The sequence below is a fragment of the Heterodontus francisci genome, chromosome 14 (genome assembly GCF_036365525.1).
Source record: "Heterodontus francisci isolate sHetFra1 chromosome 14, sHetFra1.hap1, whole genome shotgun sequence".
NCBI lineage: Eukaryota > Metazoa > Chordata > Chondrichthyes > Heterodontiformes > Heterodontidae > Heterodontus > Heterodontus francisci.
In genome coordinates this window covers 34,589,586-34,614,508 of record NC_090384.1, presented here as the reverse complement: position 1 = coordinate 34,614,508, position 24,923 = coordinate 34,589,586, and the positions used below count along the sequence as shown (strand labels likewise).

Sequence of the window (24,923 nt, the reverse complement as noted above, 5' to 3'; positions counted from 1 at the left end):
ATTATGACTGTGGATACCATTGCTCAAAGGGGCATGCAGATTTTCACAGAAATCCAGCAATCTGTGCTGCAGCAGATTACTAGGATTGGTGAGGCATCGCCTTTGGGGAGTACCAGTGACTCCATGGAACCACGACCTGCTGTTCTCTCTCAGGATGTCAGCATTCATGCTACCACCAGTGCCTTTGCTGTTGTCTCTCAGTCAGTCAGTTCATACAGCTGCCACCCAAGCCACGATGGTGCAGTCTGAAGCTGGGCCCACAAGGCCCAGAACTGCTCAATTTCATCCTGCAAGGCCATCTGCAGACTTCCCCATCAAAAGTCTGCAGTCTTCCACCAGCCATGCTGCAGCTACTGGGTTAGCACTGCAAAAGAGCACTAGGCCAGGCAAAGACGCCTGTAAGATAGGCAAAAAGGGAAATACGTGAGGGTGAATAGTTCATTCTTGTGTGTATTATTGAAGTGTTGTTGGATAAAGTTGTTATGGAATGGTTTTTTGTTGGTGGCTTTTGTTGTGTTATTGGTTCTCAACACAAACGTACCAAACACTATGAGAATGATTGGTAAGTTAAACAAAATTTATTACAGAATAACAGAATCGCAGGAGAGCTCTGAGATATGCGTGCTACCTGCTGACCAACTATTGTATCACATGTTAGCTTGTATCACTTCCTGTGATGATTTACACTATTTAAACTATTTACATATTCAGTAGTATGTTAACTGATATTTAAGCAGTTAAAACAATATCACAACATCCCCCTTTCCTTAAATGGAAATTTACATAAGTTATAAACGATGTACATAATGAAATAGGATAATTGTGAACAGTATTTACACATGTATTAACTATCATATTCATTGTTCAAGTGTCTCTGAAATGTACAGGAAGTATGCTGACTTGATCTGATGGGTAACAATGAAACTTTTCTGAGATCGGGAATTGTCAATTCTTTTCTCTTGACTCTTAGGTTTAGATTGACAATTATCTTGTACTTGAGTGTGTATGTGTCATTTTTCTTAACTCCATTCTCAGAGCTTGAATGTGAACATGTTCTTGATGCTACAGCAGTGTTAGGTATGATACTAAAATAAAAGCAAAATACTGCGGATGCTGGAAATCTGAAATAAAAACAAGAAATGCTGGAACCACTCAGCAGGTCTGGCAGTATCTGTGGAAAGAGAAGCAGAGTTAACGTTTCGGGTCAGTGACCCTTCTTCGGAACTAGCAAATATTAGAAATGTCAAAGGTTATAAGCAAGTGAGGCGGGGGTGGGGCAAGAGATAGCAAAGGAGAAGGTGTAGGAGGTGGGAAGGTGGGGGAGTTGCATTACTGGTTAAGGAGAATATCACAGCTGTACTGGCTGTCTGGATACAGAATTGGCTGGCCCATAGAAGACAGAGGGTGGTAGTAGATGGAAAGTATTCAGCCCGGAGCTCGGTGACTAGTGGTGTTCCGCAGGGATATGTTCTGGGACCTCTGCTCTTTGTGATTTTTATAAATGACTTGGATGAGGAAGTGAAAGGCTGGGTTAGTAAGTTTGCCGATGACACAAAGGTTGCTGGAGTTGTGGATAGTGTGGAGGGCTGTTGTAGGTTGCAACGGGACATTGACAGGATGCAGAGCAGGGCTGAGAAGTGGCAGATGGAGTTCAACCTGGAAAAGTGTGAAGTGATTCATTTTGGAAGGTTGAATTTGAATGCAGAATACAGGCTGAAAGACAGGATTCTTGGTAGTGTGGAGGAACAGAGGGATCTTGGGGTCCACGTCCATAGATCGCTCAAAGTTTCCACCCAAGTTGATAGGGTTGTTAAGAAGGCGTATGGTGTGTTGGCGTTCATTAACAGGGGGATTGAGTTTAAGAGCCGCGAGGTTATGCTGCAGCTCTATAAAAGCCCTGGTTAGACCACACTTGGAATATTGTGTTCCGTTCTGGTCGCCTCATTATAGGAAGGATGTGGAAGCTTTAGAGAGGGTGCAGAGGAGATTTACCAGGATGCTGCCTGGACTGGAGGGCATGTCTTATGAAGAAAGGTTGAGGGAGCTAGGGCTTTTCTCATTGGAGCGAAGAAGGATGAGAGGTGACTTGAAAGAGGTGTACAAGATGATGAGAGGCATAAATAGAGTGGATAGCCAGAGACTTTTTCCCAGGGCGGAAAGGGCTATCACCAGGGGGCATAATTTTAAGGTGATTGGAGGAAGGTTTAGGGGAGATGTCAGAGGTAGGTTCTTTACACAGAGAGTGGTGGGTGCGTGGAATGCAGTGCCAGCGGTGGTAGTAGAAGCAGATACATCAGGGACATTTAAGCGACTCTTGGATAGGTACATGGATGATAGTAGAATGAAGTGTAGGTAGGTAGTTTGATCTTAGAGTAGGTTAAAGGGTCGGCACAACATCGTGGGCCGAAGGGCCTGTACTGTGCTGTACTGTTCTATGTTCCATGACACCTCGGAGGGGTCATGCAGCGAGACAATATGGGTGGAGCTCAGGAATAGGAAAGGTGCATTCACGATGTTGGGGGTTTACTACAGGCCTCCCAACAGCCAGCGGGAGGTAGAGGAGCAGATATGTAGACAAATTTTGGAAAGATGTAAAGGTAACAGGGTTGTAGTGGTGGGTGATTTTAACTTCCCCTATATTGACTGGGACTCACTTAGTGCGAGGGGATTCGATGGGGCAGAATTTGTAAGAAGCATCCAGGAGGGCTTCTTGAAACAATACATAGATAGTCCAACTAGGTATGGGGCCATACTGGACCTGGTATTGGGGAATGAGCCTGGCCAGGTGGTTGAAGTTTCAGTAGAGGAGCATTTCGAGAACAGTGACCATAATTCCATAAGTTTTAAGGTACTTGTGGATAGGGATAAGAGTAGTCCTCGGGTGAAGGGGCTAAATTGGGGGAAGGCTAATTATAACAATATTAGGCAGTAACTGAAGAATTTAGATTGGGGGCGGCTATTTGAGGGTAAATCAACATCTGACATGTGGGAGTCTTTCAAACGTCAATTGATTAGAATCCAGGACCAGCATGTTCCTGTGAGGAAGAAGGATAAGTTTGACAAGTTTCGGGAACCTTTGATAACGCGGGATATTGTGAGCCTCATCAAAAAGAAAAAGGAAGCATTCGTAAGGGCTGGAAGGCTAGGAACAGACAAATCCCTTGAGGAATATAAAGACAGTAGGAAGGAACTTAAGCAAGGAGTCAGGAGGGCTAAAAGGGATTATGAGAAGTCATTGGCAAACAGGATCAAGGAAAATCCCAAGGCTTTTTATACGTATATAAAGAGCAAGAGGGTAACTAGGGAAAGGGTTGGCCCACTCAAGGACAGAGAAGGGAATCTATGTGTGGAGCCAGAGGAAATGGACGAGGTACTAAATGAGTACTTTGCATCAGTATTCACCAAGGAGAAGGACTTGGTGGATGATGAGCCTAGGGAAGGGAGTGTAGATAGTCTCAGTCATCTCATTATCAAAAAGGAGGAGGTGTTGGGTGTCTTGAAAAGCATTAAGGTAGATAAGTCCCCAGGGCCTGATGGGATCTACTCTAGAATACTGAGGGAGGCAAGGGAAGAAATTGCTGGGGCCTTGACAGAAATCTTTGCATCCTCATTGGCTACAGGTGAGGTCCCAGAGGACTGGAGAATAACCAATGTTGTTCCTTTGTTTAAGAAGGGTGGCAAGGATAATCCAGGAAATTATAGGCCGGTGAGCCTTACGTCAGTGGTGGGGAAATTATTAGAGAGGATTCTTCGGGACAGGATTTACTCCCATTTGGAAACAAATGGACTTATTAGCAAGAGACAGCATGGTTTTGTGAAGGGGAGGTCGTGTCTCACTAATTTGATTGAGTTTTTTGAGGAAGTGACGAAGATGATTGATGAAGGAAGGGCAGTGGATGTTATCTATATGGACTTCAGTAAAGCCTTTGACAAGGTCCCGCATGGCAGACTGGTACAAAAGGTGAAGTCACACGGGATCAGAGGGGAGCTGGCAAGATGGATACAGAACTGGCTCAGTCATAGAAGACAGAGGGTAGCAGTGGAAGGGTGCTTTTCTGAATGGAGGGATGTGACTAGTGGTGTTCCGCAGGGATCAGTGCTGGGACCTTTGCTGTTTGTAGTATATATAAATGATTTGGAGGAAAATGTAGCTGGTCTGATTAGTAAGTTTGCGGACGACACAAAGGTTGGTGGAGTTGCGGACAGAGATGAGGATTGTCAGAGGATACAGCAGGATATAGATCGATTGGAGACTTGGGCGGAGAAATGGCAGATGGAGTTTAATCTGAACAAATGTGAGGTAATGCATTTTGGAAGGTCTAATGCAGGTGGGAAGTATACAGTAAATGGCAGAACCCTTAGGAGTATTGACAGGCAGAGAGATCTGGGCGTACAGGTCCACAGGTCACTGAAAGTGGCAACGCAGGTGGATAAGAAGGCATACGGCATGCTTGCCTTCATCGGTCGGCATACAGAGTATAAAAATTGGCAAGTCATGCTGCAGCTGTACAAAACTTTAGTTAGGCCACACTTAGAATATTGTGTGCAATTCTGGTCACCACACTACCAGAAGGACGTGGAGGCTTTGGAGAGGGTACAGAAGAGGTTTACCAGGATGTTGCCTGGTCTGGAGGGCATTAACTATGAGGAGAGGTTGGATAAACTCGGATTGTTTTCACTGGAATGACGGAGGTGGAGGGGCGACATGATAGAGGTTTACAAAGTTATAAGCGGCATGGACAGAGTGGATAGTCAGAAGCTTTTTCCCAGGGTGGAAGAGTCAGTTACTAGGGGATATAGGTTTAAGGTGAGAGGGGCAAAGTTTAGAGGGGATGTGCGAGGCAAGTTCTTTACACAGAGGGTGGTGAGTGCCTAGAACTTGTTGCCGGGGGAGGTGGTGGAAGCAGGTACCATAGAGACGTTTAAGAGGCATCTTGACAAATACATGAATAGGATGGAAATAGAGGGATATGGACCCCGGAAGTGCAGAAGGTTTTAGTTCAGGCAGGCATCAAGATCGGTGCAGGCTTGGAGGGCCGAATGGCCTGTTCCTGTGCTGTACTGTTCTTTGTTCTCTGTGTCGATTGGATAAGGCCACATAGCTGACCAAAAGGTCATGGAGCAAAGGCAAACAATATGTTAATGGTGTGTTGAAAGACAAAGCATTCCTACAGATAGGGTGTTAACGGACTGAAGATTGAACAGCAGCAAGTACAAACATAGTTTAGCATAGTTACGCGACCCCCGAGCAGCATGACGGGCCCCCCATTTTACTTTTATTTTCGTTATTTTTTCTTTTTTACATTTTTTACAACTTTTTTTTGTTTATTCCATTTCATCTTAGTTTGTTCAGTTTGCTTACCCACTGTTTTTTTCATGTTTGTACTTGCTGCTGTTCAATCTTCAGTCCGTTAACACCCTATCTGTACTAATGCTTTGTCTTTCAACATACCATTAACATATTGTTTGCCTTTGCTCCATGATGTTTTGGTCAGCTATGTGGCCTTATCCAATCTACAACTTCTCCTTTGTTATCTCTTGCCCCACCCCTGCCTCACTTGCTTATAACCTTTGACATTTCTAATATTTGCTTGTTCCAAAGAAGGGTCACTGACCCGAAACGTTAACTCTGCTTCTCTTTCCACAGATGCTGCCAGACCTGCTGAGTGGCTCCAGCATTTCTTGTTTTTATTTATGTTAGGTATGATACTGTTGGATAACTCTCTCAGCTGACATCTATTCTTTCTTAACATCGCTCTATTCGGGGTGGTTACCTCATATGACTGTGACGCATTATAGATCTTGGACACTTCTTCAGGGAACCTTGTCTTCTCTTGTGGGTGCATCACTCTGACCTTTTGTCCGACCTGTAGAGGAGGTAACTCTACACCTGCATGTTTGTCTGTCATTTTCTCTTGTCTTGCCAATAATTTATCTCGGATTGACAACAATCTGATCAGCTGATGACTGAAAAAAGTTGTCCTGACTTGCCTTCCAAACATGATCCCTGCTGGGGATGGTAATTCTGTATCTAGTGTTGTTGCTCGTAGGTGCAACGTTGCTATTTGAATGTCTTGATTAGTCTCCTTACATTTCAAGATTAATGACTTCACTGTCTGCACCATCCTTTCTGCTAGTCCATTTGACCTTGGATAGTGTGGAGATGACATAACGTGATTTATAGCCCACTTTGCGCATCTATCTTCAAATGGCTTACTGGTGTATTGTGAACCATTATCCAAAACTATCTCTTCCAGGGAATCAAAAAGACTGAAAATTGCACTCATTCTGTTTGCTACAGATGCACTTGATGTATCCCTCCGTTGGTGAGTGATAAGAAATTTGGAGAAGTAGTCAGTAATAAGTAAAAAGTCGTCACCTTTGACAGTAAGTAAGTCAGTCGCTATTCTTGACCATGGATGTGATGGAAAAGTGGCTCTTAGTGCTGGCTTGGTTGATGTCTCTGATGTGCATCGCACATCCTCACTTCTCATTCTATGTCACTATTGATTCCTGGTCAATAAACTGTCTAATGTGCAAGCTGTCTTGATTTTGCAATGCCCATGTGGCCTTGATGTAATTGTGTAAGGATATCTTAAGGTAATGCTTTTGGTATTACTTGTCTGCCTTTGAAAATGACACCACTAGATATCCCTAATTGGTCATGATATGGCCTAAAGGTTCTGAGGTCTTTGGGAACCTCCTGCGTTGTGTCTGGCCATCCACTGATGATGAGCTTAACTCTTAGGACAGGATCTCTGGAAGTCTCTTCTTGGAGCTCTTCGCATTTGTTCTGTCCAAATCGCATTAGATCAATGTTGTATACATCTATTTGCACATTCTACTTCGTCCACTTGGACATCTAATGGTACATCTTCTGTTGGGTTGGGTAGCCTGCTCAATGTGTTCGACATAACCATGAGATTTCCAGGTTTATATCAAACCTCACAATCATACCCCTATATCTTGGAGTCGAGGTGGCACGCTGGTGAGTGGTTTTTGCCAAATCTTTACCAACGGCTTGTGATCAGTCTGATAACAAAGCATTTGCCAAATAGGTACGTATGGAATCTGGTGATACTGAACACTAATGCCAGTATTTCTCGTTCTACGTTTGGATAGTTAGCTGAGCGGGCGACAAACTTTTAGAATTAAACGGAATTGGTCTACATTCCAGTAACAGACATACTCTGAGATCCTTTTGTGAAGCATCTACTTCTTTCCTTGGTTGTAATATTGCAAACATGCTTCAGCAGAAAGTGACTATTTTAACGATTTGAATGTATGCTGATGACCTTTGTGCCATAAGAAAGGTGTATCTTTCTTGAGAAGTTCACGCAGTGATGATGCTTTCTCATAGAAGTTCAAGATATATGGTGCTAAAAAGTTAAACAGGCCCAAATACTTTTGTAAATTTTCCTTGTCTTGAGTAGGCATTGATTGTACTTCGTCAACTTTACTGGGATTGGTTGTATTCCAGTGTCAGAGTAAATAGAACCGAAAAAAAAATGACATGCATGCAAGACCGTCTCTTCTAGCTGTCTCCATTAGAACGTGAAGATTATTGTCATGTTCTTCCTTGGTACTTCCCATGATCGCTGTCATCCGCAATGCAAACACAGTCAGGAACACTCACAGTAATGCGATCCATATGCTTTTGGAACAGGTCTTGACTCACTGACAGACCAAATGGTAATTGTAGAAAGCAATACCTCCCTAATGGTGTACTGAAAGTTGTTCGCTCCTGCAAATTTTTGGAAAGGTGGATGGACGAGTATCCATGTTTTGCGTCTAATTTAGAGAAGAACTCGGCTCTAGCAAACCTTGGGTTCAGCTCTTCTAAAGTCGAAATCTTGTGACGACATCTTTTAAGGTCTCGTTTTAATCTTCTGGGACCTAAGCATACTCTAATGGTACCATCTTTCTTAATTACAGTAGTTATAGAGGTACACCAATTTGTGTGTTGCTGAACACAGAGAATAATCCCTTGTCATTCCATTGTGTCAACTCAACCTTTTGCTTGCCCTTTATGTGGACACTGCATTTCCGTGGTGGATCTATGGAGGGAACTGTGTTGTCTTTCAGATGAAGAACAGTGTCTCCTATAAAACTGCCCATGGTGTCAAATCTATCTTGGTATTTCTGTTGCAGATCTTGAATAGACTCAATAGGGTCACACTTACCTTGACTATCTAGCATTGGCGCTTTACTGACCTTGTGAATTGTCACAATATGGAGTTCACTGTATGCTGGTCGTCCTGCTACCGCTGGACCACTGGTGTCAACAACAAGGAAGACTTGTGGTGGCCATGCAGAACTTCCACATCTGCACTTCAACACCAATGCTCCCATGCAGCAGATTGGTGAACCATTAAATGCAGTGAGTCCAGCTCTTGTTGACTGTAAAGTAGACTCCTACTTCGCTAGATACATGTCTTTGAGTATCCGCAGTGGCAAAATGTTGATGCTTGCCCCAATATCTGTCTTCAGCCATAGCTTGTGCATGCCACCTTTGCTAGGACATATAAATTCAACTTTGGTGAAGGCTTTCAGTTGCGTGATTGCATCCATTTGCTGTGTGACTGTCACCATGTGGAAAGCTTGTTCACTTTCAGTACTTCCTTTGCTGTCCAGGTCTTTGAAGTCTTTGCCTACCTTGTGGACATGCCTGTGCTTAAACTGGTATTTGGTGAGCTCTTTTTTGTTCTTGCCACTAGGTGGTGTCTGTTTTTATTGAGCTGTGACTTGCTGTGGCTTTTGGCCACTTCTCCACTGCCGGATTTTCGACACAGTCTTGGCCAGGGTCCTTTTAGACCACACAACTGCAGGTATCTCTGAATGCAGGACAGTTTTGTAGCTGATGCCCAAGACCACACTTGAAACAGGCCTTGCCCTGTCGAGGTGCCTTGCCTACCTCACCTGTGGTTGTTGCTGCTCCAAGTGTTTGTATATATTGCCTGCTCGCAGCTATGGCTTCATATTTTCTGCCATTTTTGAGCAAACTGTCGATGTTATGTCCTTTTTCCTAATCATGAAGATCCTTTTGGAATGCTTCTATTGGAGTTGATGCGAAGATCAGCTCCATTTTTCTCTCGGAGAGTTCTGCATCTCAGAAATCACAATATTTGCCTTCTTCCCCGACATCTACAGGCAAACTAGTCAACAGTTTCTTTGGCCTGTTGTCTATAGGCCATCAGTTCGAGTCAATGGATCCTGAACTTGACCTTGACATTCAATTGGTCTTCCAGCATTGTCCAGAGTTTAGATGGGTCTTTCTGGTCTGCTTCTGACAGTGCAGAAGTGTTGATGCGATGGAGACCTTCATTGCCAATAGCTATCTTTATTTTTCTTGCTTGCTTGTCGAGTTCTGTGACTGCAAGATCTAAAAAGCATAACTCCATACGTTGTCGAAATAGTTGGAATTTGTGAAGCATATCCGGAACCTTCCAATTCATCACTGGGTATTTTGTGGTCATGGTGTCAAAACTTCTTGCTCACAGGAATTCTTTTGCCAGAGCTTGCTCCTTAAATTATTTTCTTTTTAATAGATTTCCTTCAAGGAAAAAAAAAATGCAGGTCTACTGTGCCTGCAGCACTGGACCTCTGCCATGACCTGTGCCTGCAGCACTGGACCTCTGCCATGACCTGTGCCTGCAGCACTGTACCTCTGCCATGTCCTGTGCCTGCAGCACTGGACCTCTGCCATGACCTGTGCTTGCAGCACTGGATCTCTGCCATGACCTGTGCTTGCAGCACTGGATCTCTGCTATGCCCTGAGCCTGCAGCACTGGACCTCTGCCATGCCCTGAGCTCTGTGCCTGCAGCACTGGATCTCTGCCATGCCCTGTGCCTGCAGCACTGGACCTCTGCCATGCCCTGAGCCTGCAGCACTGGATTTCTGCCATGCCCTGAGCTCTGTGCCTGCAGCATTGGACCTCTGCCATGCTCTGTGCCTGCAGCATTGGACCTCTGCCATCCTCTGTGCCTGCAGCATTGGACCTCTGCCATGCTCTGTGCCTGCAGCATTGGACCTCTGCCATGCTCTGTGCCTGCAGCACTGGACCTCTGCCATGCTCTGTGCCTGCAGCACTGGACCTCTGCCACGCCCTGAGCTCTGTGGCAGCAGTGTCGGCTTTCAGCCTGTGCAGGGGGAGACTCCGTCCACAAAACTCTTTTTCTTCTTTTGAGCCCAATTCCGCCTGAACACTGCCTTTCTTGCCAACTACTGTTCGAATAAACTACCCCTTTTTGATTATTCATGCTTTCTTGAAGTATCAGTTCTTGAGGGTGGTTTTCACATCTGGCCTAATGTCACGCTGCCGCTGCTTCTTCCAGCTATCTTTAGCGTTGTCCAGGGCCTTAATGGCTTTATATAGAAGTCGCTGTCCACATCTGCACTTCTGATAGCTATCACTGTGCCAAACACCGCTCCTAACATGTTGAGCACCACTGCATCGCTGCTATCTTATTTTGTTCCACTGCCACTATGTTGTGTTATTGGTTCTCAACACAAACGTACCAAATACTATGAGAATGATTAGTAAGTTAAATGAAGGGTTCTTTATTACAGAATAACAGAATTACAGGACAGCTGAGAGACTCGTGCTGCCTGCTGACTAACACTGCTCCAACTACGGTATCATATGTTAGCTTGCATCACTTCCTGTGATGATGTATACTAAACTATTTACATATTCAGTAGTATGTCAACTAGTATTAAAGCAGTTAAAGTAATATCACTACAGCTTTTATTTCAGGACTTTGGCCAAGAAGACATTGTGATGGTCTGTAGCAGATGGATTGAAAGGTGGGGAATTATGGGGCAATTGTGGTGATGACATCTCAACGGAGTCAGAGTCTGAGTATCCTCTTATGGACAGCTAGTCGAGAGCAAACGAGTTTCAGGTGCCTCCTCCCTTCTTCATCCTTCTGAGGTGGCCTCTGAATGCCTGGTGGCATGGGCTGCACCTTCATGTTACAGAACATCTCCTCATTAGTATGTAGGTCCTGCAGAGCCACGTGCGTGCAATCGATTAACCCCGCACCATTGGCAATCCCAAAAAATCCGGCCTGGAAAATCCACATGTCCTCTCCTCCAGCTTGTCTCTGGTCAGTGAGAAGACAATGAACTCCCCTCTCCTTCTATACAGGGCCTCTGTCACCTCCCTCAAGCAGCAATGGATGACGAATTGCAAGATGTTGTTAATGTCATCTGCTCCCGTCTGGAAGGGTCCACTGGCGTTGAAATTGAGGGTGATGGTGGCCTTGATGACCACTGGCAGTGCCGTCCTCGCCCTGCTGTTAGGCTGCATGTTGGGTTGTAGGAGATGGAACAATTCAGTGACCACCTTCTTAGTGAACACAGTACTTCCACTAACTCTACACCAGCAAAAGTAAGTCAAAAATCACCTCACCTGAAAGTTGCATGGTTAACCTTTAAATAGCGCTACTGGGGGTCTCTTGTGCAGCTGTACAGCTGGGAATGATTGAGGCAGGACATTAACACATTGAGAGGCACAAGTCAGGAGTATGGTGGAATACGCTCCTCTTGCCTGGATGGGTCCAGCTCCAACAACACTCAAGAAGCTCGACACCATCCAGGACAAAGCAGCCCACTTGATTGGCACCCCGTCCACCACCTTCAACATTCACTCCCTCCACCACTGACACACAGTGGCAGCATTGTGTACCATCTACAAGATGCACTGCAGCAACTCACCAAGGCTCTTTCGACAGCACCTTCCAAACCAGTGACCTCTACCATCTTGAAGGACCAGGGCAGCAGATGCATGGTAACAGCACCACCTGCAAGTTCCCCTCCAAGTCACACACCATCCTGACTTGGAACTATATCGCCGTTCCTTCACTGTCGCTGGGTCAAAATCCTGGAACTCCCTTCCTAACAGTGCTGTGGGTGTACCTACACCCACATGGACTGCAGCAGTTCAAGAAGGCGCCTCATCACCACGTTCTCAAGGGCAATTAAGGATGGGCAATAAATACTAGCTTCTCCAGCGATGCCCACATCCCATGGACGAATAAAAACACTGAACCTGCACAGTCCAAAATGCAGATCTTGCACCAAATCAGTGTTAGAGGTTATTTAACATCACGGTCACCCCATTCTGCCAGCGCATGTACAGCACAGCATATCAGGGCTAGCACCCTGTCAGTCAGGGCACGACATGCAGGCCACACCTAAAGTGGCCACAAGTGTTCTGGCTTCCTTTTTTGAGCTTGAGGCTTCCATAGCGCTGGCAGCAGCAGCACTTCAGAGCCCAATTTTGCTGCCACAGACTTTTAAAATCATCATTTCCTAAGTTACCTCATCTTTCCACCTAATCTTTTCAAGCTTGCTGAGGTCCTGCACTGTGGCCTTGGACCTTCTCCTCTGTAGTTTAACAAATAAGAAGAACAGTGATCATTACAGTTAGAACTGATGGGCTACGATACTCTTATGTTAGCAATGCTCTTTCAGGAGCTTGTAGTGTTTTACATTTTTCAGTTTTGGCTCAGAAGGGAGATGGCATCTGTAAAGATACAGTTGCATCCTACCTGAATGATGAAAAGTGCAAGAAGTGTATCCACTTGATAAAGCATATGGAGAGAACAATCTACAGCTAGCCTGTTTGGACTGTTCCTTCTGTTGAATGACCACACAGCATTCCTTGCGAAATATAGAAGCTATGTATATTTCTTATTGGGAGAAAGTTCAGGGGTCAAAACATAAAGCATTAAACATGAGGTTGTGACAACAACATGTATTTATATAGTGTCTTTAAAGTAATAAAATGTGCTAAGGTGCTTCACAGGAACGTTATAAAGCAAAGTTTTACATGGAGCCGCAAGAGGTGCTATTAGGGCAGATGGCCAAATGCTTGGTCAAAGAGGTAGGTTTTAAGGAGCATCTTAAAGGAGGAAAGAGAGGCAGAGAGGTATAAAGAGGGAATTCCAGAGCTTAGTGCCTAGGCACTGAAGGGACAGCCATCATGGTGGAGCAATTAAAATTAGGGATGCGGAAGAGGCCAAAATTAAATGGGCGCAGATATCTCAGAGGACTGTGGAGGTGGAGGAGGTTACAGATATAGGACGGGTGAGGCCTGGAAGGATCTGAAAACAAAGATGCGAATTTTTAAATCGGGACTCTGAATATTATAATTTTTTTCAGAAACTGTGTATGTTGCCTTATTTGATATAGTTACATGTCCAACTATAACTAGGTACTCGTGGAAGCACAACATTCTGCTGTTAAGTTAATGTGTTACTACTGGTCTTGCATATAAAACATTGTTTTGATGTCAGTAAATATTCTAAGGAGTCAAAACTGCGTGACTCAAAGCTAATCCAACTCCCATGAAGGACTTTTCAGACTCACACTCTGGGAACATAGGAATAGCAGTAGGCTATTCAGGCCTTCAAGCCTGTTCCATCATTCAATTAGATCATGGCTGATCTGCATCTTAACTCCATCTACCTGCCTTGGTTTTGTAACTCTAAATACCCTTGCTGAGAAAAAATCCCTCGATCTCCCACCAACTGCCCACCAGCATGCCTCCTCTCCCCACCTCCCCCAGCAGTCAAGCTCACACACATTCTCAATGCAGCCAAAGTTAGGCATGCTGACTAATCCTTCTCCAGATACTGAAACTACCAATATACTCATTCACCAGGTCCCAGTACCCAAACTCGCCAATACTCTCCAGCTGCTGGTCACCTGAAGCTCCAACTCATGCCAACTCAATGAGTCTCCAATGGCACAAAGTCTTCCTTTGGTCTTCCGTTTCCCTGGTTGTGATACCTGACCTTTACGTGTATCTTTCTGCAACACTGCTGCCAAATAGACTGGCTCAGCTCCATGTTGCTGGTTTCTGTGGGCCATGAAGCAGCCACAACTGAGAAACCAGAAGACAGCAGTTCAAATACCACAGTGGCTCAGTCAACTGCCAAGAGTTTATCAGAGAATTCCAGTGGGGAGATCCACTCCCCATCGACAGGTGCCTAGCTTCCCCAGAGCAGAAAGGATGAGATCAGGAACTCAGCAGCATGATGCTTCACGCCTTTGAAAATTTGAACAGCAGCAATCTGTCAGGTCATGTGCAGCATGTATATGACACCCCACATGTATAAGGTGAGGAGAAAAAGCAAAATAAAAGGAAACGGATTTGATTTTGGCAACCTATTGCAATCTGAACATCAGAATCATTTTGATCATCTGGATTTAACCATGCAGTCCGCCACACAATTACTAAAAAAAAACTGAAATTAGAGAAACAATACTGTAGTGGTTATGATACTTAGACCACAACCTAGATCTCATGAACTCAAATTCCACAATAGCAAGGTGTGAAATTGAATTAAATAATTGCTCTAAAAACACAACTGGTTCACTGATGCCCTACAAGAAAGAAAACCTGCCACTTTAACCTGTTGTAGCCTATGTGTGACTCCAGTCCCACATTAAGTGATTAACGCCTACTGTCCTCACGACAACTGGGGATGGACAATAAATACAGCCTGTAAGTGCTGCATGAAATCCCAACAGAAAATAAAGTAACAGAAGCTAAAATACTGAACTCATTGAAATGTTCTACAGCCTCTTGCTGCAATTGATATGAAAATTTTAATCGCAAAGATCTATTTCAGTTGCACAGTTTACACTCTTGTGCCACCAACCACTGCTGCATCATTCTTTTCCTCCCTACCTGGATTCCATGCTCTCAAATTAGTTGGAACCCAAAAGGGAACAGCCCACTGACCTGTAACTGACCTCAGCTGCAGAAAGTTCAATATCACTGAGATGAATGGGAACGGGAGAGATTCTGCTTTAGAAACTGGTTGTCTTTCTCAAATTTCTACTTATGCATCTGGGGGAGGGTGAGGGAATTTACCTTATTATAGATAGGAAAATTATTTTGCAATGGCTTAGGGCCACTGAAACTTCAGACACAGGGATAAAGAAGCGTGACTCAGGCTTTATTTTTTCTAAAGAAACTGTTCAAAAGTCATTTACCATCTGTTCATCCTCCTGACTGTCACTGGAGTCGTCAATCTTCCTTTTGTTGGGCGCAGCATGGATAGAGCCAGCTCTCCTGCCAGTATCAGTAGCTTCACTCAGCTTCTCTGCATCTGCAAGGAAATCATCAATGGAGATAATTAGCAGCTGAGAAGAGAGCCTGATTTCTGTGTAAAATAAGGGCTCCATTGATTTTCACACTGCATCCTGGTCAACTCTTCTATTGACTCACTTAAAAAAATAAAACCAAGAACTTCTTTTCCAAATTCATCTAAGAAATGAACATACCAAGAGAGCATACAGCCCATCAATGCTTACTCTAATGGTTAAATAGTGCAATATGATGCATAATTCACTCCAACCAACAAGGAAGCAAATATAAAAAGGCCGAAAACTAAAATTAGTTGAATTCAGGAAATTTTTGCCTGACTCACCATGGAAATCATTAAAGCTCCACAATTACCCATGATGCATTGCTAGATATACTTAACTCGCTCCACCCTATCATGTCCCAATGCCATTAGGAACAGAAGACAGTACAAGACCCAGAGAAGCTATTTCAATTCATCAGGCCCAAAGGTCATAGACTTTATGCACAACTTGCTTGATCTTGCACGTTCTTAATAGCATCATCTGCCAAAAAAGTATCCATCAGTTTCCTGAAATCCATAACATTCTCCACTTCCACTGACTTGCCACATAGACTGTTCCACCCTCTGCGTGAAGAAGTTATATCTTAACTGCCTTCACCTTTTCTTATCTGTATCCTTTGATTCTTGGGTTAATATCGAACATTAGCATGAAATTTGTCTTTGGATCTTGAAAACCACAATGGCAATCTCCTCTAAGCAGTGGTAAACATCCCATCTCCTCACTCCTGATGAAAGGACATACGGACCTGAAGTGTTAACTCTGTTTTTCTCTCCACTGATGCTGCATGACCTACTGAGTATTTTCAACATTTTCTGTTTTTGTTTCTCCCACATCAAGTTTTTGCTGAGTTTGACTTTTCTGTCCTTCCTGTGCCTATCACTATCTGGCCAAGAAGATAGAACAGTCTGCTCTCAGGCCTCTAGATAATGTTATTTAATCTACTTGTCAGCTTGAAGTGTACAAGAGAAACCCCAACTGACTTGCAAGCTAGTACTGTCATGCAGAATAGGCTGGTTTTTACTTGTGCCTTCCCTAGTGATACAGCTGAGATCATATGAAGAATCTGAAGTGCAACCCACTTCAGACCTCACCAGTGCATAGAATCGTAGAGTATCCACATACTGCACGACCACACCAGCTCTATTTTTGATATTTCTTAATAAAGGAAAATCCCTTCAATCAGATGCAAAGAAAAGCTCTGTATAGCTGTGTTATTAAAATGTGTCGGACAATAACCAGTGAGGTTCAAAAAAGGAATGAATACTTTTTCAAAATTAAGGAAGCAATGACAACTTGCAAAATAAATTACACAAAATTAATCCTTTGCTGAGATTTAGACATAGTGGTCTGGACTTTACGTTCCCGCTGCTGGCAGATAAAATGGTGGCTCACACATGCTGGCCACGCGCCATCATGCTGGCCACGCGCCATCATGCTGCCGCGATGTAGAAAGCTGTGGCTCATCTGACTACTCCAGTTGGGCCACCCTCCCACCCCCCCCCGTTCACATGGCAGGGGTGGCCTCAGTGATGCTCTGAACGGCATCAGCTGATTCATGAGCAGATGCTGGCGCCATCTTTAAAAGACAGCCAACTCTGCATGAAAGCTCTTCCTTCATTGTCGTTATGGTGCTGGAGCAGATAGGCCAAGAATATCTGCAGCACTGCACCAGCTTTCAAGCAGCACCCCTGGGAAGCCCTGTGCCAATGGCAGATGTCCGAGGAAGGGTAGCCCCACAGGTTACCGATGCCTCCCTGCTCACTTTCCTCCAGGCTGCATGGGAACAGAGGATAGTCCTTTTCCCCAACGATGGCAAGAAGAAATCCTCCCGAAGGACCAAGCAAAGCTGGATGGAGGTAAGCTGCCGTGGAATCATCTGATGAGACTGGGTCCAGTGCAGGAAAAGGATCAACGATGTCATGCACTCGGCAATAGTAAGTGGCATGTTGCAAAACCGCTTGGTTCAACCTGGTGTCCCGGTATGGCATGCCACACGGGTGCCACTGCCATGTTAAAGACAGGGAGGTAGGGGTGGATTGATGCCACATGACTTGTTGCACATGCACAGCAAGTCACCCTCATTTGCACCTCAGAGCATGTCACACCCTTGACAGGAGATAACGCATCCCCCAGCAACTGTTGAACCACCCACGTTGTTACAACCGTGATGTTGATGTTTGGCAATGTTCAATATCTGCATTCTTGCTCTTTCAGGCAAAGAGGGCCCACAATAGTAGGGAGAAGGGCAGGGCCGGTGGTGGGGTGCCAGACCTGAAGTTGCTCACGCAAGCAGAAGAAGTGGCACTGGAGTTAGCCAGGAGCCAAGGAGCTATTGTTTCGAATGTGGAGCTTGGGGTCCGAAGTGAACAGAGTGACTTCTGACAAACACAATGATTCCTAATAACATTTCATATGCAGATACCATGCTATCATCATTGCGAAATTTGTACCATAAAACCTAAATGTCTGTTCTTCACATTGTATCTTGCGGGGCGACGCTCTGAGTTGACATTGGAGGCCCTGGAGAGATAAAGCACCTCTGAGGAAGAGACAGCACCAGCCCATGACACTCCTGCACCTTCCAACAGTTCAGATACACTCACCTCAGTGGGTAATCGATCGGTATTAGAATCTCGGTCACAAGCTGGTGAGAGCACCACACATGTGCCTGAACATCTGGCTAAGGTGGAGACAGCCGAGACCTCTGACAGTTGGAGGACAGTGGGTGTCCAGGCTCCTGCTGAGCCCCAGACTGATGTTGAACCTCTGGTGTCAGCAAACTAAACTATATATATAATTCATATGGTCATAGGCTCAATTTATTCACCATCAGATTAGATGAGCTGAGAAAACTTCCTAGAATAGAAATCTCTGAAGTTTATTCCTCACCCCTTTAAATAATTGACAAACTCCTTGTGACCAATCGAGCAAGTTGAATTCCATTGATGACAATCCATTGGTCCCAGCACGATTAAAAACATGGTGTCACATGACATGTTTTATCTTTATGGCTACACTTATCCATACAATATTTCATATTGTTCTTAACCAGTTGGTCAGTCCTGTTTATTTCTGATAGCTCCCACATATTGACTACACCATAAGCGAAAAATATTCCCTTTTTTTGTAGTCTGCCAGCTTTGTATTCAAGCCATCCAATTCTATGGTCACAACTCAGATGAAATAACCTGCTTACATGGAACAATTTTTTTTTACGTTTACTGTATTTCAAGAACTTAAAGCATCCTCTCTCAGCTCTAACACTCCTCAGCACAATGACACAGTCTTTCTACACCAAGTATGCGTGGCATTATTTCCTCTTTTATTAAAATCAATACTTGGTAAGAGCATAAATTGCAGAAGATGGTGCAGTCACACAATTTGCCTAAAATGAGGCAGTGCATGGTAATAGAAACTGCCCACATACCCCTGTCTGCCCAGGACACCTGAGCAGTGGTGGGCGTGGGAGGTACAATCTATTAGGGAGCTGCAAAGCACTGTATCGCAGAGTGAGGGCATTAGAACGACAGTCTTAATTACCGTGGATGTAGGGATTGCCAATCTTAGTTCTGTTGAAAGCAGAGACTAAGCAGGCTGAAGGGGGCGAAGAAGAAATACGGAACCAAACTGTTAATAATAATGAATAATGATTTTGCTAAGTTAAGAACATAACTGTTTTAATCTGTTTTAACTGTTGTATCAAGTTTGGTAAGAAGTTAACAATGGAACGCAAATGGGATTATAACTGCAGTGCTATAAAAATGGTCACAGTTGTTATGGATAACTGAAAGTGTATTCATGTCTTTTGCTTTGTTACAATATACAAGTTACAGTGCAGCATAACAAATCTTTTGCAAAAAGCCACGACACACCAAGCTATTAGCAATTTCACTCTGGGAATCTGAGAAAGCTACAGCCCATGTAGCATCCCAATTCTTTCAGCTTATCAGGAAGAGATAGATTATTTTTCTTTAGAGGTGGAATTTCTAGTATTCAGAGACACAGAAGGGGGCAATGTTAACCTAGCCAACGCATCAGGAAACTTGACCGGATCGGATAGAATGCTGCTTTTACACCCCAACAGATTTTATTCTCCATTTTTCTCCAGTTGGCCTACATTAAAACAGTGACTACACTTCAAAAGTACTTCATTGGCTGTAAAGTGCTTTGAGATGTCCTGTGGTTCTGAATGGCACGATATAAATGCAAGTCTTTCTTTCTTTCTATTGAAGTCAATGGAGAATACTATTGGACAGTGTGTAAAACCAGTGTTCCACCTGATCCTGTAGGTTTCCTGCACAATGAATTAGGTTAAAATTACTGGAGTGTCTATTGACACACTGTGTCAACCAGTGAGTTGGAGGCGGGACTTACAGCCATCAGGATTTATCGGCAAAGCAAACAAGTATATTTTACAGCAAACAAAGCAAGTACAGCAAGAAATTAGGAAGACAAATGATATGTTAGCCTTTATTGCAAAGGGTTGGAGTATAAGAGTAAGAAAGTCCTGTTGCAATTATATTGAACCATAGAAAGTTTAAGGCACAGAAAGAGGCCACTTGGTCCAAAGTGTCTGTGCCGGCCAAAAATCGATCCACCTAGTCTAATGCCACCTGCCAGCATTTGGTCCGTAGCCCTGCAGATTACAGCACTTGAGGTGCATATCCAGAATCCTTTTGAATGTGTTGAGGGTTTCTGCCCAACCACACTTTTTTTTATATAGGGCTTTGGTGAGACCACACCTGCCTGGAGTACTGTGTACAGTTTTGGTCTCCGTATCTAAGGAAAGATATACTTGCCTTGGAGGCATTGAACCAAGGTTCACTGGAGTGATTCCTGGGATGATAGAGCTGTCTTATGAGAAGAGATTGAGTACACTAGGCCGATATCCTCTAACGGTTAGAAGAATATAAGGTGATCTCATTGAAACATAAAATTCTTAGAAGGATTGTGAGGATAGATGCTGAAAGGCTGTTTCCCTGGCTGGAGAATCTGGAACTAGGGGTCAGCCATTTAAGACTGAAATGTGGAGAAACTTCTTCACTCAGAGGGTCGTGAATCTTTGGAATTCTCTACCCTAGCGAACTGTGGATGCTCAGTCATTGAGTATATTCAAGAATATGATCAATAGATTTTTGGATACAATGGGAATTAAAGGATGCGGGGATGGGGCAGGAAAGCAGAGTTGAGGTAGAAGATCAGCCATGATCTTACTGAATGGCTGAACAGTGTCGAGGGATCATATGGCTACTCCTGCACCTATCACTTATGTTCTTATAAAGTCTATTTGCAATATATTGAAAAACAGTCTTTGCGAACTGCAACAAACAGAACTCGTGTGCAAAATCAATCCAAGTCACTTACAGCAGCGATTGATGGTGGAATTACACAATCATTTCCTTTTTGGTCAGGAATTTACATTTATTATGTTATGTTTCTCAACAGGTAAACCATATCTCTATTCCCTAATTATGGCAACTTTCAGATACACATTGTGCAGGTGTCTAAAGCCAGCTACTTACCTGGGGAAGTGTGAGGGTGAATAAAGGAAGCTGTTTTTGTAATGCTCTAAATATACATTGTTCAAAAACACAGTTCTTCATTTTCAATGGAAGCGCTTAGCATGAATAAGAAATGCAAGTTAAGTAACATACAAACCGACAAATTAGGAGCAGAATTAGGCCATTCAGCCCCTCTAGCCTGCTCTACCATTCAATAAAATCATGGCTGATCTGACTGTCTCGAATTCTACACTCCCATCTACCCCCGATAACCTTTGATTCCCTTGCCTAACAAGAATCTATCTACCTCTGTCTTCAAAATATTCAATGACCCAGCCTCCACCACCTTCTGAGGTAGAGTTCCAAAGTCGCACAACTTCTGAGAGGAAAAAATTCTCCTCATCTCTGTCCTAAAAGGGCGACTCCTAATTTTAAAACATTGCCCCCTACTTCTGAACTCACCAACCTTGTCAAGACCGTTCAGGATCTTATATACTTCAATCAAATCTCCCCTCACTTTCTAAACTCCAGTGAAAACAAGCCCAGTCTGTCCAAACCTTCCACATAAGACAACCTGCTCATACCAGGTATCAATTTAGTTAACCTCCTCTGAACCGCCTCCAATGCATTTACATCCTTCCTTAAATGAGACCAAACTTCACACAGTATTCAAGATGTGATCTCACCAATGCCCTGTATAACTGAAGCATAACATCCTTACTTCTATTTTCAATTCCTCTCATAATAAAGGACAGCAATCCATTAGCCTTCTTTATTACTTGCTGTACCTGCATACTAACATTTTGTGACTCATGCACTAGAACACCCAGATCCCTCTGCACCTCGGAATTCTGCAGTCGTTCTCCATTTAAGTAATACTCTGCTTTTTTATTCTTCCTGCCGAAGTGAACAACTTCACATTTTCCCACATTATACTCCATCTGCCAGATTTTCTGCACACTCACTCAACCTATCTATATCGGTCTGTGACCTCTTTATGTCCTCTTCACAACATACTTTCCTACCTATTTTTGTGTCATCTTCAAATTTAGCTACCATGCCATCGCTCCCCTCATCTAAGTCAGTGATATAAATTGTTAAAAGTTGAGGCCCCAGCACAGACCCCTGCGGGACTCCACTTGTCACATCCTGCCAATCAGAAAAGGATCCATTTATGCAGACTCTCTGTTTTCTGCCAGCAAGCCAATCTTCTATCCATGCTAGTGTGTTACCCCCTACACCATGAACTTTTATTTTCTGCAATAACCTTTGATGTGGCACCTTATCAAATGCCTTCCTGAAACCTAAGTACAGTACATCCACCAGTTCCCCTTGATCCACAGCACGTGTTACTTCTTCAAAGAACTCCAACAAATTGGTTAAACATGATTTCCCTTTCACAAAACCATGCTTACTATTCCCGATTACCTTGAGTTTTTCTAAGTGCCCAGCCATAGCCTCCTTAATGATCGATTCTAACACCTTCCCGATGACAGACATCAAGCTAACTGGACTATATTTACCTGTTTTCTTCCTGCCACCCCCACCCCACCCCACCCTACCCCACCCCTTCTTAAAATGTGACTCCAAAATCTTTGAATTATGGTAAACCTTTCTTATTTTCAGGACGGCTTAACCAAAGACTTGTTCAGGGTTAAATTAGCGTAGCAACGACCTCTAACCTTGATAGAAGTTGAAATGCAGTTGGTGAGATCAGCTAGCAACCATTCTTTTCATTATGAAAACTAATTGACCGCATTTGAAGGGTCTGTTCATTTTGTTCCACCAGTTGGCTCAGTGGGTAGCACTCTCACCTCTGAATCAGAAGGGTAAGTGTTCAAGTCGCACTCCAGAACCTTGAGCAGATAATCTAGGCTGACACCTTCGTGTAGTACTGAGGGTGTGCTGCACTGTCGAAGGTGCTGTCTTTTAGAAAAGAGTGTAAACCAGCTGGATGTAAAAGATATCATGACATATTTTGAAGAAAAAACAGAGGAATTCTCCCTGGTGAGCTGCACCTTATCTTTCCTTCAACAAACATCATTCAGACAGATTATCTGCTCATTTCTGTTTGTGGGACCTGGCTATGCGCAAATTAGCTTATGCATTTCCTACATTATAACAGTACTTAATTGTATATGAAGTGCTTAGGGACATCCGAAGGTTATAAAAGGCACTATATAAATGCAATTTCTTTATTTTGTCCTTTCTATTAATAGCTCAAAAAACAGGAAATTGAGCACTTAGTTTACTTAAAGACTTATTTTTAATATTAGAAAATGTGTTATGACCTTTTGATAACTCAGGCTCCATTAGCATAAAAGCATGCAGTTCGTTGTGTGTTAATAATGATGAGAGTTATATGACATGTTAATGATGGGCTCTGATATCCTAATTGTAAGTTTATGCTGTCAGTTGTGCTTGATTGAAGAGATGTTAATATTTCTTGAGTATTTTGTTTATCTTTTTAAATTCGCCTCTTGACTGTCACTCATCTTCAAACTATGTGAAAACATGTAACTCACCAAAACTATAAATAAAGGAAAACCTGATGAAAGTCTATTGTGGGGTTGAAAACAGAAGTGGAACCACCACATTTCAGTTTCTCCATTGCACTCAGGATAAACTGAGTCTTTTTACAGTTCGTGAGGCAGAGATTTCTGATTCTGTCATAGGCCCCACGTTCTCTGCTGTTGCTGCATCCCACAAAGGATACTGACCAATTTGTACTGAGATTGTTCTTTAATCACTGGACATACAGAATCTTGCAGATATGCTTAGCACCTCTTTCCAAACTCATTAAAGAGATAGACTATGAAAGATGGTTGCATTCCAAAGGAAGGAGTGGTGAGGGGCAAGCCTTTGTGCTTTACAGCCCTTTCTGAGTAAATGCTGGTGGCTCAGCAGCAAAGACAATTGAACAGAACAATAAGGTTGGTGGGGCCAACTGAATCTTAAATGTTGGATTCCAGGTACATTCTAAGTAATTGTATGTGTGCTGGTCATGAAGAACAGGAATGAGGCGATGTGAAAGGCAACACCTTTGTGGGTAAGCCCTGGCCCAAAGCACAAACATGAAAAAAATATCAATGCACGCTCGAGGATTAGCATCTCATTTACCAATTAGGCCTGTCGGACTGAACTTTGAGTTCAATAATTTCAGAGCATGACGGGCCCCCCTTTTTATTTTTATTTTTCATTATTTTTTTCTTTTTTCTTTGTTTATTTTATTTTAGTTTGTTTAGTTTGTTTCTACTGTGCCCACCCAAGGTTTTTTTCATGTTTGTGCATTGGGCCAGGTCTGTTCATTTTTCTGTCAATTCACACCCTTTCTGCACTAGCACTTTGTCTTTCAGCACACCATAAACATACCGTTTGCCTTTGCTCCATGACCTTCTGGTCAGTTATTCTCTGTGACCTTGTTCTATCAACACCTTCTCTTTGGTTATCTTTTGCCCACCCTGCTTTATTTGCTTAAAAACCTGTTACATTTCTAATATTTGCCAGTTCTGATGAAGGGTCACTGACCTGAAACGTTAACTCTGCTTCTTTCTACACAGATGCTGCCAGACCTGCTGGATATTTACAGCATTTCTTATTTTTATTTCAGATTTCCAGCAGCTGCAGTATTTTCCTTTCATATACACGCTGGTGTGTGTGTTTGCCTGTCTGTGTGTTCCTCCTCTCCCTCACGTTGGTAATAACCTGCCTCTCAGCAGTGTTAACAACAGAAGTGGGCAAGGCTCCAAATGAGGCAGCAATAGAAACACATTTGATTCCATGATGTACAGTATTGACTATGGGTTGATTTCCAATACCCTGATCCTGAAGATTGTAACCTGCGGGGTTTACGTTTGCTTAGTTCTCTAAATCTATATACTGCGGTGAACTTTTTGTGTTTAGTGAGATGAGGAGTAGCCATGACAGGAACCTATTTTTGTCTTTCATTGTCAGAATTACAAAGTCAGGCGCAGGCCAGCCAGGCACACACATTTTGGTCATGAACATCTCCTCTTTACACATTCAAAGCCATAAATAATGAAAACATTTTCAGTTATTTAGAGAAAATCTTAATCTAATGGATAGCAATCCATTAGCCTTCTTTATTACTTGCTGTACCTGCATACTAACATTTTGTGACTCATGCACTAGAACACCCAGATCCCTCTGCACCTCGGAATTCTGCAGTCATTCTCCATTTAAGTAATACTCTGCTTTTTTATTCTTCCTGCCGAAGTGAACAACTTCACATTTTC

General features: G+C 43.4%; 1 protein-coding gene across 4 annotated transcripts in view; it reads right to left on the bottom strand.

Moving 5' to 3' along the window:
- b4galnt4a (beta-1,4-N-acetyl-galactosaminyl transferase 4a) overlaps positions 1-24,923 on the bottom strand; it is a 973,366-nt gene that overhangs the window by 667,604 nt on the left and 280,839 nt on the right. For all 4 annotated transcript variants that reach the window (XR_010976333.1, XM_068045982.1, XM_068045983.1 and 1 more), the window contains exon 2: positions 15,011-15,126. Coding sequence is in view for 3 of the 4 variants with exons in the window: in XM_068045982.1 (XP_067902083.1) it covers positions 15,011-15,126 (116 nt within the window). In the remaining variant the exon portion in view is untranslated. The remainder of the gene's footprint in view (positions 1-15,010; positions 15,127-24,923) is intronic.